Here is a 19,460-nt window from a genome sequence, read left to right as displayed (position 1 = left end):
AACATGATGCAGGGTGTAGTTGGTAAATCTTTATAGCTACTTGTAGGTTTAGAGAGCCAGGCTAGCTGTTACCACTGATTCCAGTCTTTGTGCTAAACTAAGCTAATCGCCTCCTTTCTCCACATTAGTACACAGACATGAGAGTGGAATCAACAGTCTCATCTATCTCTTGGAAAGAAAGTGCACTAGTGTATTTTCCAAAATGTAGAACCAAGGTCTATCATGTGCAGAAACATGTAACCAGTCATCCTCATTTTGATGCCACTAAGAATTGAGAGTCTGGGAAAAAAAAAGAGGCTGAGCGTTATTGCACATTCATTATTATCAAATGTAGGAAATCAGGAAATCATTCAGGCTTATAAATGAATTCAGCTGCACTACTCATAAAACGGGCATTAGCATAATCTTGGATAATGGCGGCGCTTACTTGACTCCTCATAATAAGAGCAAATTCACACCAACACACACACACACACAGACTGCAAGCCTCAAGGTTCCATGATGTCGACTAATCCTTGTTCAGCACTTGAGCAGCAGCTAATGTGTATTGATCTATGGGCTTTCTTTGACCCTCTGTGGGACCTGTAGCATGATGCCCCTCATGGGAAGATTCCTGCTGTTGCAGCAGCAGCAGCACAAAGAAACTTCAGCCCATCTGTCTCTGTCTAAAACACTCTGATCAAAAACAAACTCAAGAAGACACTCAGCCTCTGGAGTGCTACATGTTCATTCAGCTATCTCATAGGACAATAAGAGTCATTTAAAGTGCTTTACAGCTCATTTACTTCAGTTTTTGAAACATTTACTGGAAAAAAAAAACGGTTGGTGCAGAGAGCTTGAAGTTGAAATAACCTGCCAGAAGTCTCTGTAAATGAAAACTGTGAATGTGACAGATCACACTCAGGTATACATTTAAGTTTGACTCAACAGGAGCCAACGAAACGTCAAATGTGTGTAAGATGTGAGGCTGCTGTACAACGTTTGGCGCAGTGACGCACTACAGGCCGGGGAAAAAGCAACACCATGCTGCGACTCCACATGGGGTTGTCGTGCTTTTGATGTTTTGAAGCTTACAAAAAGCTTTTTCTCTCGTGTGTTTGGTGGCTCACGACAAAACACTGCTGTAAGCATGTGAAGTCCATCCCCGTTTTATGTAATCCACTTGTGTGCTGCTATGGACAGATAGGTCTCTTAGATTCAGTGGCTGCTTAGAGAGGTTTGTCCTGAGTTTTATCTTTTAGGAGCTGCACCAAAGTTTCTTACAGTAATGCAGCCACATGCTTTGAAAATGTAAAGCTGGTATGTAATCCACCTTTAATGCCATGAGACTGGGCCTCCTCACAGGAGTGGCCAAGTCTGTATATCCTCTTCCTGTTGCTAACCTTTAAGTGAGATCCTTTAATTTTGCACCCACCGGTTGCATCTTTTGATGTCAATTGACGCCCACCGGATACACCGAACATGCCACACAGACAAAGGGAGTACTTAAGGCACAGTAGGCAGGTGTACCAATCCAGGGAATGCTAATTTATTCACATTTATTTTCAGCGTCACAATTTTCTACAGCTGAAAGTGACAAATTGCTTATTTAGTTTGAGTCCAAAATACAAAGATTCAGTTTACTATCATAAGAGACACAAAAAGCAGCAGATCCTCACACTTGATAAGCCAGAACGAGAGAATCCTTCATTTCCTGACAAGCGACTAATCGATTAATTGACTCATTGTTTCAGATCACAGTTTTCAATACATAAATCCTCTGAATTCCATGTAATTCTGCTGAGAGCAGCTGCAGCAACCAATAACATCTAACCAGATCAAAAACAGCTCAAACACTGGTTATATTAAAATCACCAGACTTGATTCAATAACTAGAAAGAACATGTGATGTACTGATAGATTAAAACATACAGTATGTCATCCTCATGGAGAAAAATGGGAGGTCACTGCATTGTACATATGACGATATACAGTGTATGGATGAATGGAGTTCTTATTATTTAGTCATGCATATATATATAATGTGCTGAGCCTGCAGGGCCAACAACAAACCAGACATTACGACAAGCCAGAGTCAAAATGCAGCTCATGCTTCCTCAAACATAAAAGATACGAAGAACACAAAAATAAAGGCAATCAATTTAAATCATTGTCACCGTCAGATGTTATTTTATGTCAGCCTGTGCTGTGTCTTTATAATAATGGAGGAATCTGAGAGAATACTAGTTAAAAAGTCCAGTTTTGCTTATTTTCCTGGCTTTTGAAACAAAGTTTTAACACATCAAAATTGAACATCTGTTGCCGCCGTCTGTACAGTAGAATGTTTCAGGGTTTTATTCATGGCAAACAGACGCACTTCAGCACTAAACGGATGCAGATAAGAACTGAACATGCATCCCCGGGTGTTTGGTTTGGTTCGGGGTTGGTGACTGTGAAGGCCGAAGCCGTTTGATTCACATCGTCTTCATCAAACCTTTCAGTGACACCTCATGGCTTGAGCCTTTTCTTACGTCTCTACACTCATTTATTCCAGACTGTACTGAAGGTGCAGCTTTGAGGAACACAAGCTTTTTATGAAATAAAGTTTCTTAATGAGCGACCTTTAATGAGCCCCACTGGGCAGGTTTCTTAATTATGAAATGAAGCGAGGCATATTATCTATTCTATGTTAAATATGGTAAATCTCGTTAGTGATTTTTTTTCATGCTCCGGAGATATCTCCTTTTTCTCGTTTTGTCTGAACTTGTCGGACTCATTATTAAACATCCACCGCTGTATTTTCGGAAATATCTTTGGTTAGTCAAGCTCAAAGCTGTGAAGTGACTGATAAGAGACAAGCAGACAGCATGTCGTATCTTTCAGTATTCATGGCTCTCTGTGATTCAGACGGCACACAAACACACCTTGAGATGTTTGCACAGAAAATAATTATTAATCCTCTCTTATGACATTTTTGTCTGCCAGCTTCCATTACGAAACACTGATGTTCATTCATTTCAAAATCCTGTTTGTTCCAGTCATGTCCTTGTGAAGACATAGTGCCTTTCTGGGTTTTCATCCAGGTCTGAATTCCTGATATACATCCAGAGAGGAAATGGCAGTACAATTCAATGCTGCTGATTAATGTAGTTTTCTTCCACCACGTGAACATATAAGTAACACCACCCGCAGAGATTAAGCATTACTGCTACGCACTCGTGCTGTGCGAAATGCGGGGACAATACAAGTGCCTGGTAAATAACAGAAGAGAAATCAGCCTGTACGTTCAGATGATTATCATACAATAATAGAGTCCACTCGGTAGACACACACACACACACTCAGCATGGATAATCACTCAGTGCATACGCATAAACACTCTGAGACATCCTGCAGAGCAGACACTGCTCTGTCTCTCACTCCCTGTGCAGAACTGCATTCAAATTTCCCATCACTTTAACATGTAGGTGTCACTGCTGATATATTTCCCTCCATTCTCAATCTGTCCGCCATGTGATTAAAGGAGCCCACCCTTTGAGCATGAGAGATCAGATCCTACAATGGATGTCTGACTGATGTTGATGTAATTACTGTTTTTTTTTTTTTTTTTTTAATTCAACGCGGCTGTTTATTATCTTATTTGAGGTAATGAGTGTCTTGATGTGTTCATCTCCAGAGTGACTTCTCATTCATACAGGCAGTCCACCAATTGTCTCATGTCTTGTGTGGCTCTGAGGGGAGCTTTTGATGCAGTATTTTAATGTGAAAGTCTCATCAGAAAAATTATATGACATTGCAGGAGGTGATTATTTCTGATTCACTAGTCTTTATACATTCCATTAAATGCCTCAACTTCTGCTATGTTTATGCGGTTCTATGATAGAAGGTGCTGGTATTAGTATTTATCATTAGGAAATGCCAGCAGTATTTTTCACAATGTGATCAAACTGTAGTGTCGTCAAGAGGACAAGTGATGAATTTAACTCAAAGTTTGACTGACCTTGTGGTGATTTTGAGCCAGCTCTCATCTGTGCTGAGCGTGGTCCATTTTAACTGTACATAAATCATGGATTCATGCAACTGGAATACGCTGTGCTTGTTGCCATGCTCACTCTTCTGCTTGAATAGCAAACAATAGTCTGAAAAGCAGCGTGGAGGAATGAGTGATGCCGGTGCTGCCGATTATATCAAGAGGCAAACAGTCTTTGCACAATGCGCTTGTCAACAATGTGACAAAGGATTTTGATTTCCATACCACACACACGCTTGTATATGTGTGTTTTCTATATGAAATAAAGAAGTCTATGATGAATGCAGCTGGTCTTTGTTGGGAATCGTCAGGTTATGATATTATTGTTCAACCATTCACTACACTGATAGTGAAATGTGCTTCCTGACTGTCAACAGGCAAAGCAATCAGGCTAACTTTCATTCGTTCCTCAAGTCTGATGAAAGTTATGACTTTTCATTTAGAGTCAGACTTGTAACAGAAAGCTCGGCTGGATATCAGTGAAACCCAAAGTGGAAACCTCCAGGGCTGAAAAATGAAGCCAATGCAGAGGTGCCAAAAACTGCAGTTCCTCAATTGGCCACTTGAGGCTGGCTCTCTAAAGCTAATTATCCTGTTCATGATAACTGTACAGGGAGTGAATTTTTATACAATTATTAAATTAAGGCTTAAAGTTGTGCATAATTATGGGCATGGCTGCTTTGAGTGACAGCTAGCTTCTAGGTTTTAGTGACCAGGCTTCATTCAGCCCACCTCAGCTCCACCCACACTCCAACCATCGGCATTTTTGCCCAGGCCCTGCCTGCCAATACGGTGATGGTTGGAGCCACAGTGAGCGAGCTTCACAATGGCTCTTCAGAAACCTCTGAGAGACGTCACAGAAACTGTGTTTTATGCAGTCTATGGTGAAAACTCTGCATGATGTTTCTAATTCAGTGTGCACAGAGGGAGGCTGCTGCCAGTGAGCAGAGTTTTGCCTGAAATCAGCAGTAATCCTGCAGGATTCCTTAAAATTAATGACAGAGGGCAGAGACTGACATCTGGGCATCTCCCCATCACATTAAACCTCCCAGCTCCTGCTGTGATTTTATATGCTGTCTGAGCAGCCTTATGTTCCTGTGATCCCGAGCTTTAAAGCCCGAGAATACATAAACCTCTGATCCATACGTGTTGTTTAGTGAAAGCAAACATTTTGTGCAGCTTCTACTGCATTTCACCCCCAGACAGGAGGCTTCAGCGTGATACAGCCAATGGAAAAGAAGAAAAAATAAGGACATCTGCAAAAAAAAAAAAAAAAAACAACCTTCACATTGAGAGTTGAAGCAACAATATATGTGCCTGAAATGTGTTTAGGGTTTCAGAGAAAGGATGGAGGGAGACTGGGTTCACAAAATGAAGAAATTAACTTTTTGAAAATTAACATTTTTATGAACACAACTGATACAAATAACAAACAATGACAGGCTGTGCTAAAATGAACAAACTCTAAAGTGTACTGGCTATTTCCTGGAATTTTGAAAGTTTTCTATTGTGTTTGGTTTAATAATTGGGTGAAAAAGCAGCAGAGTGCCACCTTACCTTTGAGAGTATGACTGTGCTCTCATAGTTTGCCAGCTTGTGAATTAGCAGATCTTGCACACAGCCAATGCTGTTAATGAGTTGTGAGCACAGAAAGTAAAAGGAGTTGCTGAAAGTAACAAAAAAAAAAAAGATTATTGAGACATCCAGCCTCTGCCACTTCACATAGTTTGAATGCAATATGGGAAGAAAAGAGACCAAGCTGAAACGAGACAATTATAGGATCACTTCAGTCTGGGTGTTACGTTAAAATCCACCTTTACGTAATCAACAGTGTTGAATAACAGCAGGTTTAGATTCCCTTTATATGAACATGTTTGGAACATGACAAGTGGTGGAGATGAAGGGGTGCTTGAGCTAATCTGATCATGTTGTGGGGGTGCAGACAAACAGGTTGAGAGCCTCTGAACTACATTATATGACGTACCACTCCAGGCAATCATCCTTGTAAGGTAACAATAAATAGTCTAGCATTTTTATCTGCACTGAACTCAACTTCATTTTACAATTTAATGGATTCTTCTGTTCAGTGTTTCCGGGATCTGATCCACCGTTATGAACCATCATCGATCCTGTGACGTGGGTTTGTCGTGTTCAGCGAAGCCATTCTCACCGCTGTGATGAACCGAAGCCATTAACAAAACAAAAATACAGAAACGAAACCAGGAAACACGAGGACTGTGCAGTAGAAATTACAGCATATCGCAGTGCAGTAGGAATAGGGTCACTGCCAGCCATTCGTCTCAGTAATGGCTGAGGTGTTGGGGGTTGAATGGAGTGGTCATAGCTACGTCTTGCATTATAGATAAGGGCTAGAGAGGGTCTTAAGTGGATGGATAGACCCCTTGAGTGCCCCCTGTGTGTTTTTGTGTCTAAACAGAGTGCACTACAAAATCTAATTACTTTTTTCCAGCCCCATAATGTAACAACTGCGCCATTGTGGTTTTAAGCCACTCTTTAAAAGTCTAAAACATGACGAAAGACACTGAGTGTGTATGAAAAATACTTTGGTCCATGAGGTCTTCAAGCCGACGTCTATTTCACCCACTTTACCGTCGCAAATGTTCATGTTAGCAAGGGAGCCGTTGCTGGCTGCGGAGGCGTTTTGTTTGGGTTTTCTGTTCTTTTTTGGTTTTGAGTTTGTTGTGTCTGTCTTTTGTCATGGCCAAACTTTTACCACATAAAGCAGACACATTTGTTCCAACAAAGACTTATCAAGCCTTGTGACAGGAGATTCAAAAAAAGAGGGATAATATGTTTGCAGGTGTTTCTGAAAAGAGATGTTTCCTCAAACAAAGATTATTTAGAAAAATGCACTTGAGAAGGTAAAGCAAAAGCAGACATGGCGCCTTATCACCTGACAGTAAACAGACAGTCTGAATGAATGGGAAAATACAGAAAAAGGCCTGTTTCTGTATCGATGGAACAAGCTGATTATGCTTTCCAGCTAAATTATGCTTTACAAAATGAACCACTGGCATAAATAAAGACATCTTATTAACAATGAGAAAGAGCTGCTGCAGCTGACATATAGAATGATGGTTTAGGAAGACGGAAAATGGACATTTTTGTGGCTGGTGGATATTTTAACATGCCTTTACATGATGTGTTGTGGGACATGTCAGCATTGGCTGCTTATTGTTGGCTAAAAATCTGCAAACTGCCAATTAAAAAAACACAAAGATGGTGATGACGGACACAAGACAGCACCTCTGAGCACGACAGACGAAGAGGCTGAGGCTGCCTGGGAGAGTTTGAGTAAATAAGTGAATAAGTTTAGTTGAAAATGAAACGAAAATGAATGCTTGAAGTGCAAAAGTCTTATCTAGAAGTCAGCGTGAGTTCATCCAGACTTGCCGTCTCTCTTAGACAGACTGCTCAGTTACACATGCACCAGCAGCTGAGAGACAGACCGCCTGTCCCTCGGGAGTGAGAGTGGAGACGCATCTAGGCCATTGATTTTCAATGTACCCTTGGTCGTCTAATGGGCTGCGTGAGCAGAGGAGAATCAGACCAGGATGACTGGTGCTCAGGCTCGCACCATGAAAACCTACTGACACTCATTTAGTCCGTCCTCGGCCTGCTTTCTCTTATACATGACTGCGCTCTTAAAACCCAACACTATATCCTTCTGTCTCCACACTGCCTCTATTTATATGCTTTCCCACTCCTCTAATCTCTCAGAGCACTTACTCACGCTCATACACACAAACATACACACCCCTGCACATGTTAAGTAGAGAAAAAAAACCCAATAGCACTTGCACTAAAAACCCAGTTCCCCTGCTATCTGCACTCCTATCCAAAAAGCCTCTGAAACGCTTCAACACATCAAGCTATTTTCTCCACTCCCGCCACGGAGCCAGGTGCCACTCACACACAGATGCTCGCTCAGAGCACATCTGGGTAGTGCTTTCAAAGAGCCAACATGTAATAGGGGTCATAAAAGCTGCTCATGAATGAATGATGGATTGTTAAGGCAATCTCAGCCACAGACTCCGTCGACCTGGGAAGGATGGATGGATGGATGGATGGATGGATGGATGGATGGATGGATGGATGGATGCAACAGGGTCTTAAAAAGGTTTACAGTGTGCCTGCGATGTTTGCACAGTATGTGACAGAAAGAACAGCATGTGTATAGCGAGCGTGTGCACAAGCAAGCATCCGTGTGTGTTTAAAAACGGATTTGTTCTTATTGACTTGCCAGGCCCTCGAGGAAGTATCACACAGTTCAGGTTACATGCCTCTGAACAGGAAGCTGCCCGGAGGACAGTGTTAAAGGCGGCAAACCTCAGAGCATTCCTCCGTTGCTCACCGTTTCAAGGTGTGACACTGCAGGTTGATCCAGTTGCTTTATTGACTCTTACCTCACACTTTCTCAGCTGTGAAAACTGCGTGTTTTGGAGGCTTGCGTTTGTGCGGCAAGAGTATCCCGCAGGCAACAACAATTTCTCTTTGTCGCCAGCCCACAGAGGAAAACAAAATTCAGCCAAAGTTGTATTTCTTTGCAGCAACAGTAAAATGCTCAGGTTCAGCCGAGACAGCTCAACTTCAAACCCTAATTTCAAACCCTGTTATGTGTGCATCATGAACAAAATGGTTATGTTGTGGAGAAGTGGCTAATTATTCTGCATAATTAGCCACCATGCAACTGCAATTAAAATGTGAATTATGAAGCTAAAACCAGCTTCATTAAGAGGAGTCCTTTAAGCCTGCAATAACAGATTTTTTGGGAAGCAGTGGAAACATACTATAAACATAGCACTGACATATTATCACTTTCATTTGTCAAACTTATTACTTCTTCTGCCTTTTTACAAATCAGGCAAACAGAGCACCAGTTTGGAGTTATGTTTCTGATGAATGTAAATCCAGTATTCACTCTGTTTTACTTTCTGCCAACTCCTGAGGGGAATATGTGGCTCTTCAGCTGCTAAATGTTCCACTATGTTCAAATATACAGTTAAAATCTACACTTTCTCATAACTCGACTCGTGGGTGGGCTTGAGGCTACCATCCATTTAGAAATAACCTCGCTGTGGCTCCCTTTCACCACATTTTAAATATACCCCATCTTTTGATTGAGCAATGTGAAAAAACTTGTTTTACCACCTCTGTACTTTCATGCTTGACAAGTCATTCACATGTGCTCTCTTAAAAGTTAGAAGGTGAAGCAGGACAAGGTCTATTTTAATGCCAAGTTTAACATTATTACATGATATGTAATTAACTTGGATCCGAGAAAAAAGGAGATTTTAGAGCATATTCATAATTAGCACCAGATGATTAATTAAGAATCGAAAGGTCACCCCTGGAGTCTACATATTAAATCTAATTTATGACCTTTTTAAGCCTTCTATTGGCAAATTGGTTGATAATTGAGCAGATGCTTGTGAGCAGCGAATTTCTCTGGGCTCACGTCAGGCTGGCTCTGATTTGAACAGTCACAGAGGGCATTCAGTGCAGGAGGAAAGGAAATATATGACTAAATAAACAACACTAAGAGACTGAGCAGGACCAGTGGCACTCAGTCGCCCGCAAACCACCTCATACATGCATGCTGGATAAAGATCATTTGTTGCTACGTTGCAGGACGGCCACTTGAAACAGATCAATCTGCGGTGAAACTAGACGCGGCACCAAGTCTTTTTCTTTTTTTTTGCCACAGAGGAAATAAGGGAGAGATTGAGCGAGAAGTGGAGGAGGGCCATACAGTAAAGACAGATAGAGAAACGGACAAAGAAAACGCAAGGTAAGCTAATCAAGTGCAAGAGTGCTGAGAGGGCAGTGCCCCAATACAGTGGGACTCCTGACCTTGACTTGTTGGAAACTGAGAGAGGAAGAAGAAACTAGCCAGAATGGATATCAGACAGAATGAATGAAATTAAAGAGAGGGGCAGGAAAACTGCAGAGAAGGGCAAATCCAGACGTGAAACTGTGTTGTAGCACATGAGGTCGGCTGGGATCAGATTTTAAGTCCTCCGTCTTCGTATTTGGAGAGCAAAGTTCCCTCAATACACAACTGCTGTATCATCATAACCAGCGATGCTTGCATTTTGAGACTAATTTGTTTCTTTGTTTTATGGTAATCTGAGCTAACAATTGCCTTTTGATGACTCCACAAGGTCCATTACACATTAAAATATTGCAGAAGCTGCTTTCAAAAGAGAATTTAACTTATTGCTTTGCTAATTTGTAATGAGGAGAGATGATTTTGTTCATTTTACGTGTTTCCCAACAGGCTTTCCATTTCAAATACGCATTTGTTTTTCAACATTGGCACCATACAGCACAGAAAAAGGAAGACTTATAGGCAAATACAAAGTATAGGGGTTGAGTGTCTGATTGACGGACGAGTGTAATTCAAGACCTCTGAATCTGTTTTAGTTGTTACGTCAACATAAAGAAATGAACAGCAGGTCAGTCTAGTCTGCCTGACTCATTGATCCTTTATCTGACTAAGGTTTGTGCAAGTTAAAATCTATGACCACGACCACGGCTCTGAAATATCAGTAGCCTAACTGAGCTGCGTATTGATAAATCCATGGCACTGTCTGCGGTGCTGAAGCAGCACACGGATTTCTGAACGCGCCTTTTTTCTCTCAGTCCCGCCTTTCTGTTAGTTTCATCTTGGTTCTATAATATTCTCCAAACTTTATCCTACAAATACTCATCGAGACAGGATCATAGAGACACACTGTATTCCTATAATATCTCTATGATCATTCAGTACCATCTGTGCTGAGTTAAGGTTAGGGTATGGGCCATCCCGCCTGTTAAAAATGAACAAATCACCAACTGGAAATAACAACTCTCAAATCAGTGTATGAGCCCGCTCAATATAAACAAGGTTAGTATGGCTGCTGCTTGCTGCTACAGCTTCCCTGTTTACCAAAAATAACATCGGCAGGATGGACATGCCGCTCACTGGAGATACAAAAACGGAGCACATGTGCAGTGGGCCGAGGAAAACCAAACAATTTTCATTTGAATGACTGGACATCATCTTGAGTATCCAGCTCTTAAATTACATCAGTGTTGCATTATAACAACCTCCACCGCAGCTTCGTCGTGTACTGAAAAGGACGGCAGAAGGACGGATATGTCACCCACTACTGATTGGTTATGGCAACCACCCAAACTCGAATTGGCCAACATGAACACGATGTCAGACTGAATAATGAAGTGAAACAAAATGGCAATTCAGTCTGATTATCAGGCCTGGGAGGAGTGTCACTTCGAGGCTCAAGTACCAACAAGGCAAATCAGTCAACTGCCCCGAGATCCCAGGCCCTCAGGGCCAGGAAGGCTCTAGATTCACCATGAGGCCATTTTTGGTCATTTCATTATTTGCAAATTAGTTTGCTTCAGGTGACACCAGCATTAGTGCCTAATCTTAAGGCTTCGTCTTGTAGAGGGGAGTCCAGGCCTTTCTTGTTTAGTTCATATTGTGCCTGCGTGATGATACTCCTACATTAATTAGAGTTTAATCCAATTAGCACAATTACTAATCTCAAATATTTATGCAATGCATGCAGAGTGGTAGATACAGGAGGTCCCACTGGTGCCCACAGCTAATTTTTGTCCCTCCCAAACCATTTTAACCCCTTGTTGCAATGGCAGACCACAGTGATTCTCTTATTGAGTCTCAAATTTTAAACCAACTCAAATGCAAAGTCCTTAAAGTGCTCAGAGAATTGGACATTTACACATCTTCAATTCTATGACAGCTGTGCAGAGGAAGATCATGTGATATGATCAAAAGCTCCACAGCAGCTAAATAAACTTTGAGGGGAGGCTGGAGGTTAGTCAACTGCTGTTTCCAAGGCCAAGGGTGCACTTTCAATCTCGACTTGACTCGCATTGTTCTGATCTTAATCTTGACTCTGTGTCACTTACAACACAGCGTGAAAGACAGCCATGGAGAGAGATTAAGATGGCAGAGAGATTGAGGTAAGACTGAAGGCCAACAGAGATGTACACAGAATAGACCGAGGGGGGAATTTAGTTTGGCAGCGAGTCTGAAAACAAGCATGCAAAGATGTAAAGGAAAGAGGCAGGAGGTTGAAGAGGTAGTGGGTGGTGGAGCAAGATGAAGAATGAAGGAGACAGAGGGCAAGTGTTTGGTCACACAGCAAGTGCCTGATTAATTAAATCCTCTGTTTGTTTCTGCACAATGAGAGGGCAGCTCGGAGGCTCGCTCTGGCACCTTGCCTAACACTCGTTCCTTTCTGTACGCCTGAACAACACTCAGCCTGCTCCTCCTCTTATCTGTTATCCACACCGGAGCTCTGGCCTTATGCTTTAAATTGGGATGAGTTTGTGCTTTTTTTAACATCTGTATTTGCATCCTTTGGTGCTCTGAAGTCACTCAACAAATCTGTTTTGTCACGAGGCACTTTCTGAATGAACTTGACATGTTATTGGTGCCATTTCCCTGCATTCTCAGTTAAAGTCATTTGATTATAAGTCTCAAACTTTGTGGCTTCATACCCTGTCTTCTCCCCAGCTACAGCCATTTCAACCACTCAGAATTAAACTGATGTGATACTTGGTGACAAAAACACAACAGATTTTTCTATAAAACTTGTTCGACGTCTGAGTTCGACCCACTGTTTACTGCTGTCAATGCAAACTGCACACACTGGCATACCGTGGACCGGCACATACGCAGACAAACTGAACGCTACAACAAACATTTGCCAGGCTGTCTCTTACGCATGCCTGCACATGCCGGGGAATACACTCACTAGCAGAACATACTCAAACAAAGCTATGATTGCATAAGAAATAGCAAATGTAAGTAAGAACAGAAGTTCAAAACCCAAGGGTATTACAGCCACTGTTACAGCAGCACACGCACACACATCCTTGTATGCACGCCAAGTAACTGTAATTCCCCCCTATTCAGTCATTAGTAAGTAGAGGCAGGTACCAGGGGGAATTGTAGTTATACTGATGTAGCTGCCAAAGCACCTGTCTCCTGAGACAGACCCAGAATAGCTTGCAGGGACGCTGCAAGGCAACGCGCTTGTCTCTTCTCAGTGGCTTATAGAGGCTGAAGGGAGTGAGCTCAGGTCAGACATGGATCATCTACGACAATCCAGATCAATGTCTGGATTTGATATTGTCGGAAAGACACTTATTTGTTTCTCTTGCCCAGAATTAAGAAGTTTGAAGCAACTCAACGCTAGCTGTTTCCCCTTGTACGATAAACATGAAACTACAGCCAACAGCCAGTTAGCTTAGTTTAGCTTTAAGCTAGCTAACCTGGCTTTGTCTGTACAAACCAGCATACCAACAGTTACTGTTACTGCAGAACACTGCTCGGGCACTGATAATGGTGGTTCAGTTAAAGATTCTGTGTTAGAGATTGGTTTGTAAATCTACTGAAGACCTCAACTCAAGTTATCTGTTGTTGAACAGATGTTCTGACCATAGCTGTGGTCAGACACATTTACTGCTAACATCCATTTCTAGCTAGCTAGCTAGCAACAGACATAAGATGTAGCTAAAATAAAAAATGGACATTCACAGCTAGCTCACAACAGGTATATTGACCATATCTTTGGTCAGATACATCTACAGCTAACATCCATTTCTAGCTAGCCAGTAACAGACATTCGGTGGTGGTTAGATTAGAAATGGACGTTCGCTGGTAGCTAGCAACAGATGCAGTGACCATATCACTGGGAGTGTGCCTCCGTGTTTGTGTTATGCTTAGCCTCCACTCTTTTCTGTTATTTCCCTCCAGACTTTCCTCTGTACGTTTATGAAGCAGGCTCATACATCTCTGGGACATGCTTGAATCTGTTGCCGAATTTGAGATATTTTGTGCCTTCACAAACTCAAGTCTCATCGTGTCTTTGCCCAATTTCTTTGTATGTATTCATGCCACCTCTAAAATTTGCTTTGTGTTTTGTCACTTGTAGCTTGTTGGTTTAGTCCGTACAAAACCAAAAGTGTAAAAATTTTATGGTTTATGATTTATGGGTGTTTGTGTCCTGAACCATTTCTTTGCAGAGATTAGTGACTTTCACAAATTGCTGTTCTCACGCTTCAGTTTTTTGTACATATGAAACAAACAAGAAATAACGTGTTAATTGATAAGCTTTAGAGGCGCTGGTAAGCATATATTATCACCTTTGGCCAGAGCCAGGCTAGCTGTTTCCACTTGTTTCTAGTCTTTAAGCTAAGCTAAGCTAAACGGCTGCTGTCTGTACTGTAGCTTCATATTTACTGTACAGTTATGAGAGTGGTATCAATTTTCTCATGTGACTCTTGGAAAGAATGTGAATTTATGTATTTTCCAAAATTATGAAGTATTCCTGTAATCCCTGATGCTACTAAGGTCCTTTGTTTACTTTTATCACGACAACTGTCACTCAAATTTGGGCTTCTTTCTAAGTCATAGCGAAAAAGGTTATATAAACACTTACAAATCAGTAATTATTGCTTGACAAATCAGCCACTAATGAATTCAATATTTGTGTTGCCAGGTTTTAAAACACCTCTTTGGCTACTTTATATCCTCCCATAAAGCATTTTTAAAGTATCCCTTATTAAAAAGTCATTTTTCTTTCACGGTAGCACGTGCATGTTCAAATTATTTATGGAGAAGGTTTAGCAAAGCTTTGCTGGGTAAACACCTTACATCGTACTCATACAGGTATTCACATTCACTATGTTCAGCGTCTATTGAAATATTGAGATGCCATTCATATGATATAATAAAGTCCTGAATGCCATATGTTTCACACAAGAAGATGGTTTTTTTTTTGGTTTGGTGGAGTAAATTACTGTTTAAGCCTTCCCTTAGTGTAATTGTTATCCACCACACAGCTCAGTGAGAGAAAGGGGTGTGTGTGTGTGTGTGTGTGTGTGTGTGTGTGTGTGAGAGAGGGAGAGAGACAGAGAGAGAGAGAGAGAGAGAGAGAGAGAGAGAGAGAGAAACAACCAGCAATTTCAGAGGGTGTTGTTTAAACACTGTGGAGTGGCCTCACCCACTGCAAACCAGCAAGCAACGCCAGTCTCAGCAGCTGCAGCTCTTAATCTCCAGCTTGTCTAGCTGGTCTGTCTATACCTATGCCTGCATGGGTGGAGGTTAATGGAACGCTGCGCGTTAAATCTGCTCTCTGTGGATGTGTGAGAACAAGTTTTTGGGTGTTGTTATGTAAGTGGAAATGAAATGCAAAAGGGCCTGAAGGCTGTCAAAAGGGAGAAAGTTATTTTAGACTGAAAGAATCTGACTGTTCTTCAAACTCTCATCTGTTCATGTCCGGCGTGGAAAATGCAAAATGACTCTGAGATGCAAAATACTAACTTTGTGAGCCCAAAAATCAACATTAAGACATCAGCCCTCACAGATTAGAGTTAACTTCACAGTTTTGAACAGCTGCCCGAGAGCTATATCAGTACCACGAGCATACAAACAACTCTGCGATCAACACTTGTTAACTCAGTCTAACAAAATCCACTTGCTTTATCACTGGAAAACCTGTCATGTTGAGTGGACTTGGTCATGATGTCTAATTGTAAATAAAGACATGCAAGCAGCCAGTTTTACAGTATTCAAGTGAAGCCATGACAGCTACTTGGAGCAGGCAAAGTGTTGAATGACAAGTTGTTTATCCTCTCACAGGGATGATATAACTCTGAAGCGGCTGTTCAGATCAAACTACTGTCAAATTAACTCTTAAAGGGATGATAGGAGTGACGTTATTCAAATTGTGTATGAACACAGGCGAGATCAGTGTCTGCTGATGCTGAACTGACATCTAAAGGGGAAGTCAATCAGTTTAAAACACACAGCAGTACTCGGGCACACCATATCTGGTTGCTAACATTTCTGATCCAACCTTCCAAGGAGTCATCTGTTTGCCAGTCTGCAGATACAGTAGCCCGTCATGGGCTGAGTCACATTGGCATGATAATCATGCCACACAAAGGACGAAACCAAACCCCAAGCTCGTCTTACCTGAAGTGTCCCACATGTTGAGCTCGATCCTCTGTTTGTCGATCTCAAAGCTGGCTGTGTAATTCTCAAACACCGTGGGAACATAGTTCTGAAATGAGACACATGCGGCTAAAATTAGATGAAAGCTCAGAGGGGTGTTGTGTACATTGTAAGATTTAAATCAAGATAATGTAAGGTAGGAAAGAAAAATCTTAATTAGGCAGCCACGGTGCCGACGATTGAACATCAGAGGCATGAGATAGTGTGTGCGTGTGGAAAGTAGATGAGGCCAATTCTGAGCTTTGACCTATTTCTAAATTCAGAAATTTAGGTCAACAAGCTTTGATTTCATTATCCTTGACGGTTCAAGAGTTTCAACTGAAAAATAAACTCTACAAGTAAAAAGGACGTTTCAGTCCATCACATTCTGGTACATTTGTCATTTTTAATCGAATATCCGCAAATTCATTATATTTCCTGCTGTTGTTCATTTATTGAAAATGTCACGAGCATGCTGTAAGATCAAGCAAAACCACAGCACAGATCTGATGAGTATGAGATGAGGTCTGTAACATCAATTGATTTTTCTCCAAAAATGTGCTCTGCTCATGGAACAGTGTATGTTACCCGCAAAATACTGAAGCCAGATTGATTGTGCTGTTATTTATATGCCCTAAACCACTAAGATGAACTAGTCCAGAGGATTATTTTGTGAATCGTTTTATCTTGATTAATACCAGTAGACAGTTTTTAGCCCAATATGAAAACACTGTAATTGCACATTTCATCCTTCATGTCTCACAACACGAAAAGCAGAGAGACAGCCGGTGGTTCAGTGTGTTGCTGTGGGTCCGTTCGCCTCACTGGTTGCTGCTGTGGTCAAACCAGTATTTACAGACCAGGCTGCTCCCACACCGACAGTCGGTGACAGCCGCTGACGCGCGCGATGCGCAAAAGCGCAAAAGCGCACGGAGCCCGGATTTTCTGTGGCAACTGTGCGACCGAATGTGCGCCAGTGTGAAGCCTGCACATGTTTTCAATGAATCTAGTTTTTACGTTATGATAGATCACACAGATCGAGCAAAATCCTGCGATAACGCAAAACACCGTCTGTATAAAGAAATCACCAATTTACAGTTCGCCGATAAGAAAGAAGCAAAAGCGCATTAAAATAAATAAGTCGCATATAAATAAATGAAATATTATGTGTCACCGGTGATTTCCAATATTTTAGATGATATACGCGGGTTTTGAAGTTTTTCTGGAAATGTCAGGCTGGATGGAGACCTTGTCGTGCCGTATGGTTCCACGGACTTTACGCACCTGCGCTGCAGTCATCACTCACGCGTTATGAAATACTGTGTCTTACCTCTGGGTACGAGTCTTTGGCAAAAACGTGGAGGAGAGCCGTCTTGCCACACTGCGCATCGCCGACCACCACAATCTTACAGCGAAGTAATCCCTTGCTCTCCATCGTGGCCCGGGTATCACTGAGTGGCTCCGTGTCGCTGCCTACTTGTCATTTAGCTCCAAACAAGTTAAGTGTCGAAGAGGAGCTCTAAAGGTTGTGAATGTTTCTCCAGAAGAAGAAGAAAAAGAAGTCACTTCAGGTCCGAAACAGACAAAAACTTCAGTACCGCAGTCTGCTGTACTTTCGGCTACATGCTCTGCGCAATGCTGAGCTCCTCTGCTCTCCCGGACAAGTGAGACGCTTCAGTACCTGTGAAGGAGCGTCTCTGGGAACTGGCTTCCTGCGAGGTCTTTCAAAATAAAACCACAGATGGTGCCAAAAGTTCACTATAAATGGTTCTTTCCATATGGATACACCGAATTTGTGGTCCCATTGGCTACTATGTTAAAAACAAAACTTTTAACCCATATTGTGATAGTCTGTCTGCATCCAAACTAATCAAGAGCAGCAGAACTGGTCTTTTGGCCATAATCACCAAACTCTAACCATATTGGCTAAGGCCAATGTGGCCTGAAGAAGGAGATTAATATTGCTTCAATATTATAAGTGTAGGAATAGGTGGACACACGACGATTAATAACGTAACGCTTCTTTTATTTATTTATTTATTTAGCTGTTATTTTGAAGCCATAATCCTGAAACTTCCGGTATTCCCGTAGACGACTTGGTGAACTGTGAATGTTTTTCAGTTCATTCTCTTCAGCCTTCTATTCCAAGTCAGTATCCGCCTCTTGTGAGTTAGCCTAAAGTATAAATGATCCAGATTCACATAGAGGAGAAAATCTGACATGTTTTGTACAGTGTGAACAATGTGCCTGGTAAAGGGAATATTTGCAGTGCTTTATTATTATCAATAACTTAATCATACACTTCATACATACAATCATTTTCTCACACTTTAATGTCTCCTTCAACTACATTATTCACTTTATTACAGTCTTGTTGTCATAGAGCTGGCGCTACGCAGCAGAGCTAGCCTCTGACAGGCCTGCAGCTCCATCTGCTGGCCAGATTGAAGAAGGCAATTTATTTTCCACAGGCTACATTGTCAATGAAGGCCATGATTGACAGTCAGCTGTTTGTCAGTTCATAGTTCATAAGGTCATCACAGGTTTTGTATGTAAAATACAAGTTACTATAGAATTATACAGTAGAATTATACAGTCACAGAAAATGGAAATCCTTAAGTTTCACTACCTCGCCATTGTACTTATGCTGAGTAAGTGTATACACCATTTGAATGTGCTTATTATATTCCACCGCTGTGTCTTTTATTATATAAATTGGGTGTAGGTTACAGCTGTTAACTCTAACAATGGCAGAAATGCAGATAGTGTCATGTTTTCCTTTCATGGGTTGAACTTCCATTTTAAATTCATCCACAGGGAGATTAGAAACCGACCTGAATTGCTTCTTTCTTTCTCTCCTTTTTTAAAAAATATGTCATATAGGCTAATAAGGCTCCAGAAGCTTTGAGGCATTAATGCGGTTGACAGCAGCTCCAACAGGATGTAAAACATCTATCATCTATTCACCAACAAGTGGCCACATGGTGCATTCATGGTGTGTGTGTGTGTGTGTGTGTGTGTGTGTGTGTGTGTGTGTGTGTGTGTGTGTGTGTGTGTGTGTGTGTGTGTGTGTGTGTGTGTGTGGCTATGTCTGGAAAATATAGAGCATCTGAGAACACTTACCTCGCTCATCACAGATTACCCATCTAACACCATGTTTGCAGCGGCTGTGTTATGAGTTTCTGTGTGTAAAAGCTGATGGATGGATGTGCATGTGCAGAGTTTCAGTCGCAGCCTCCTCTGAACTCAAATGGGGTCAAAGGACGCATAAAACTGCAACTTCAACATACCTCTTCCTGTCCCGTCTGACAACCTCAAGCACTATAACATGAGAAGGCAGCTCTGTGCACAGACTGTGTAGGTATATGGATGGAGGAAACAAGTAATTACCATCAT

At 41.6% G+C, this 19,460-nt stretch overlaps 1 protein-coding gene across 1 annotated transcript in view; it reads right to left on the bottom strand.

Moving 5' to 3' along the window:
* LOC139350081 (rho-related GTP-binding protein RhoN-like) overlaps positions 1-17,747 on the bottom strand; it is a 30,757-nt gene extending 13,010 nt beyond the window's left edge. The window contains exons 1-2 of the mRNA XM_070991177.1: positions 17,395-17,747; positions 16,047-16,134 (exon numbers count right to left, since the gene is read on the bottom strand). Of these exons, the coding sequence (XP_070847278.1) occupies positions 16,047-16,134; positions 17,395-17,499 (193 nt within the window). The 5' untranslated portion in view covers positions 17,500-17,747. The remainder of the gene's footprint in view (positions 1-16,046; positions 16,135-17,394) is intronic.
* Positions 17,748-19,460: the final 1,713 nt, after the last annotated feature.

Source organism: Chaetodon trifascialis, chromosome 21, assembly GCF_039877785.1.
Source record: "Chaetodon trifascialis isolate fChaTrf1 chromosome 21, fChaTrf1.hap1, whole genome shotgun sequence".
Taxonomy (NCBI): Eukaryota; Metazoa; Chordata; class Actinopteri; order Chaetodontiformes; family Chaetodontidae; genus Chaetodon; species Chaetodon trifascialis.
Note: the sequence above shows the minus strand (reverse complement) of the source record. Positions and strands in the feature narration are given on the sequence as shown.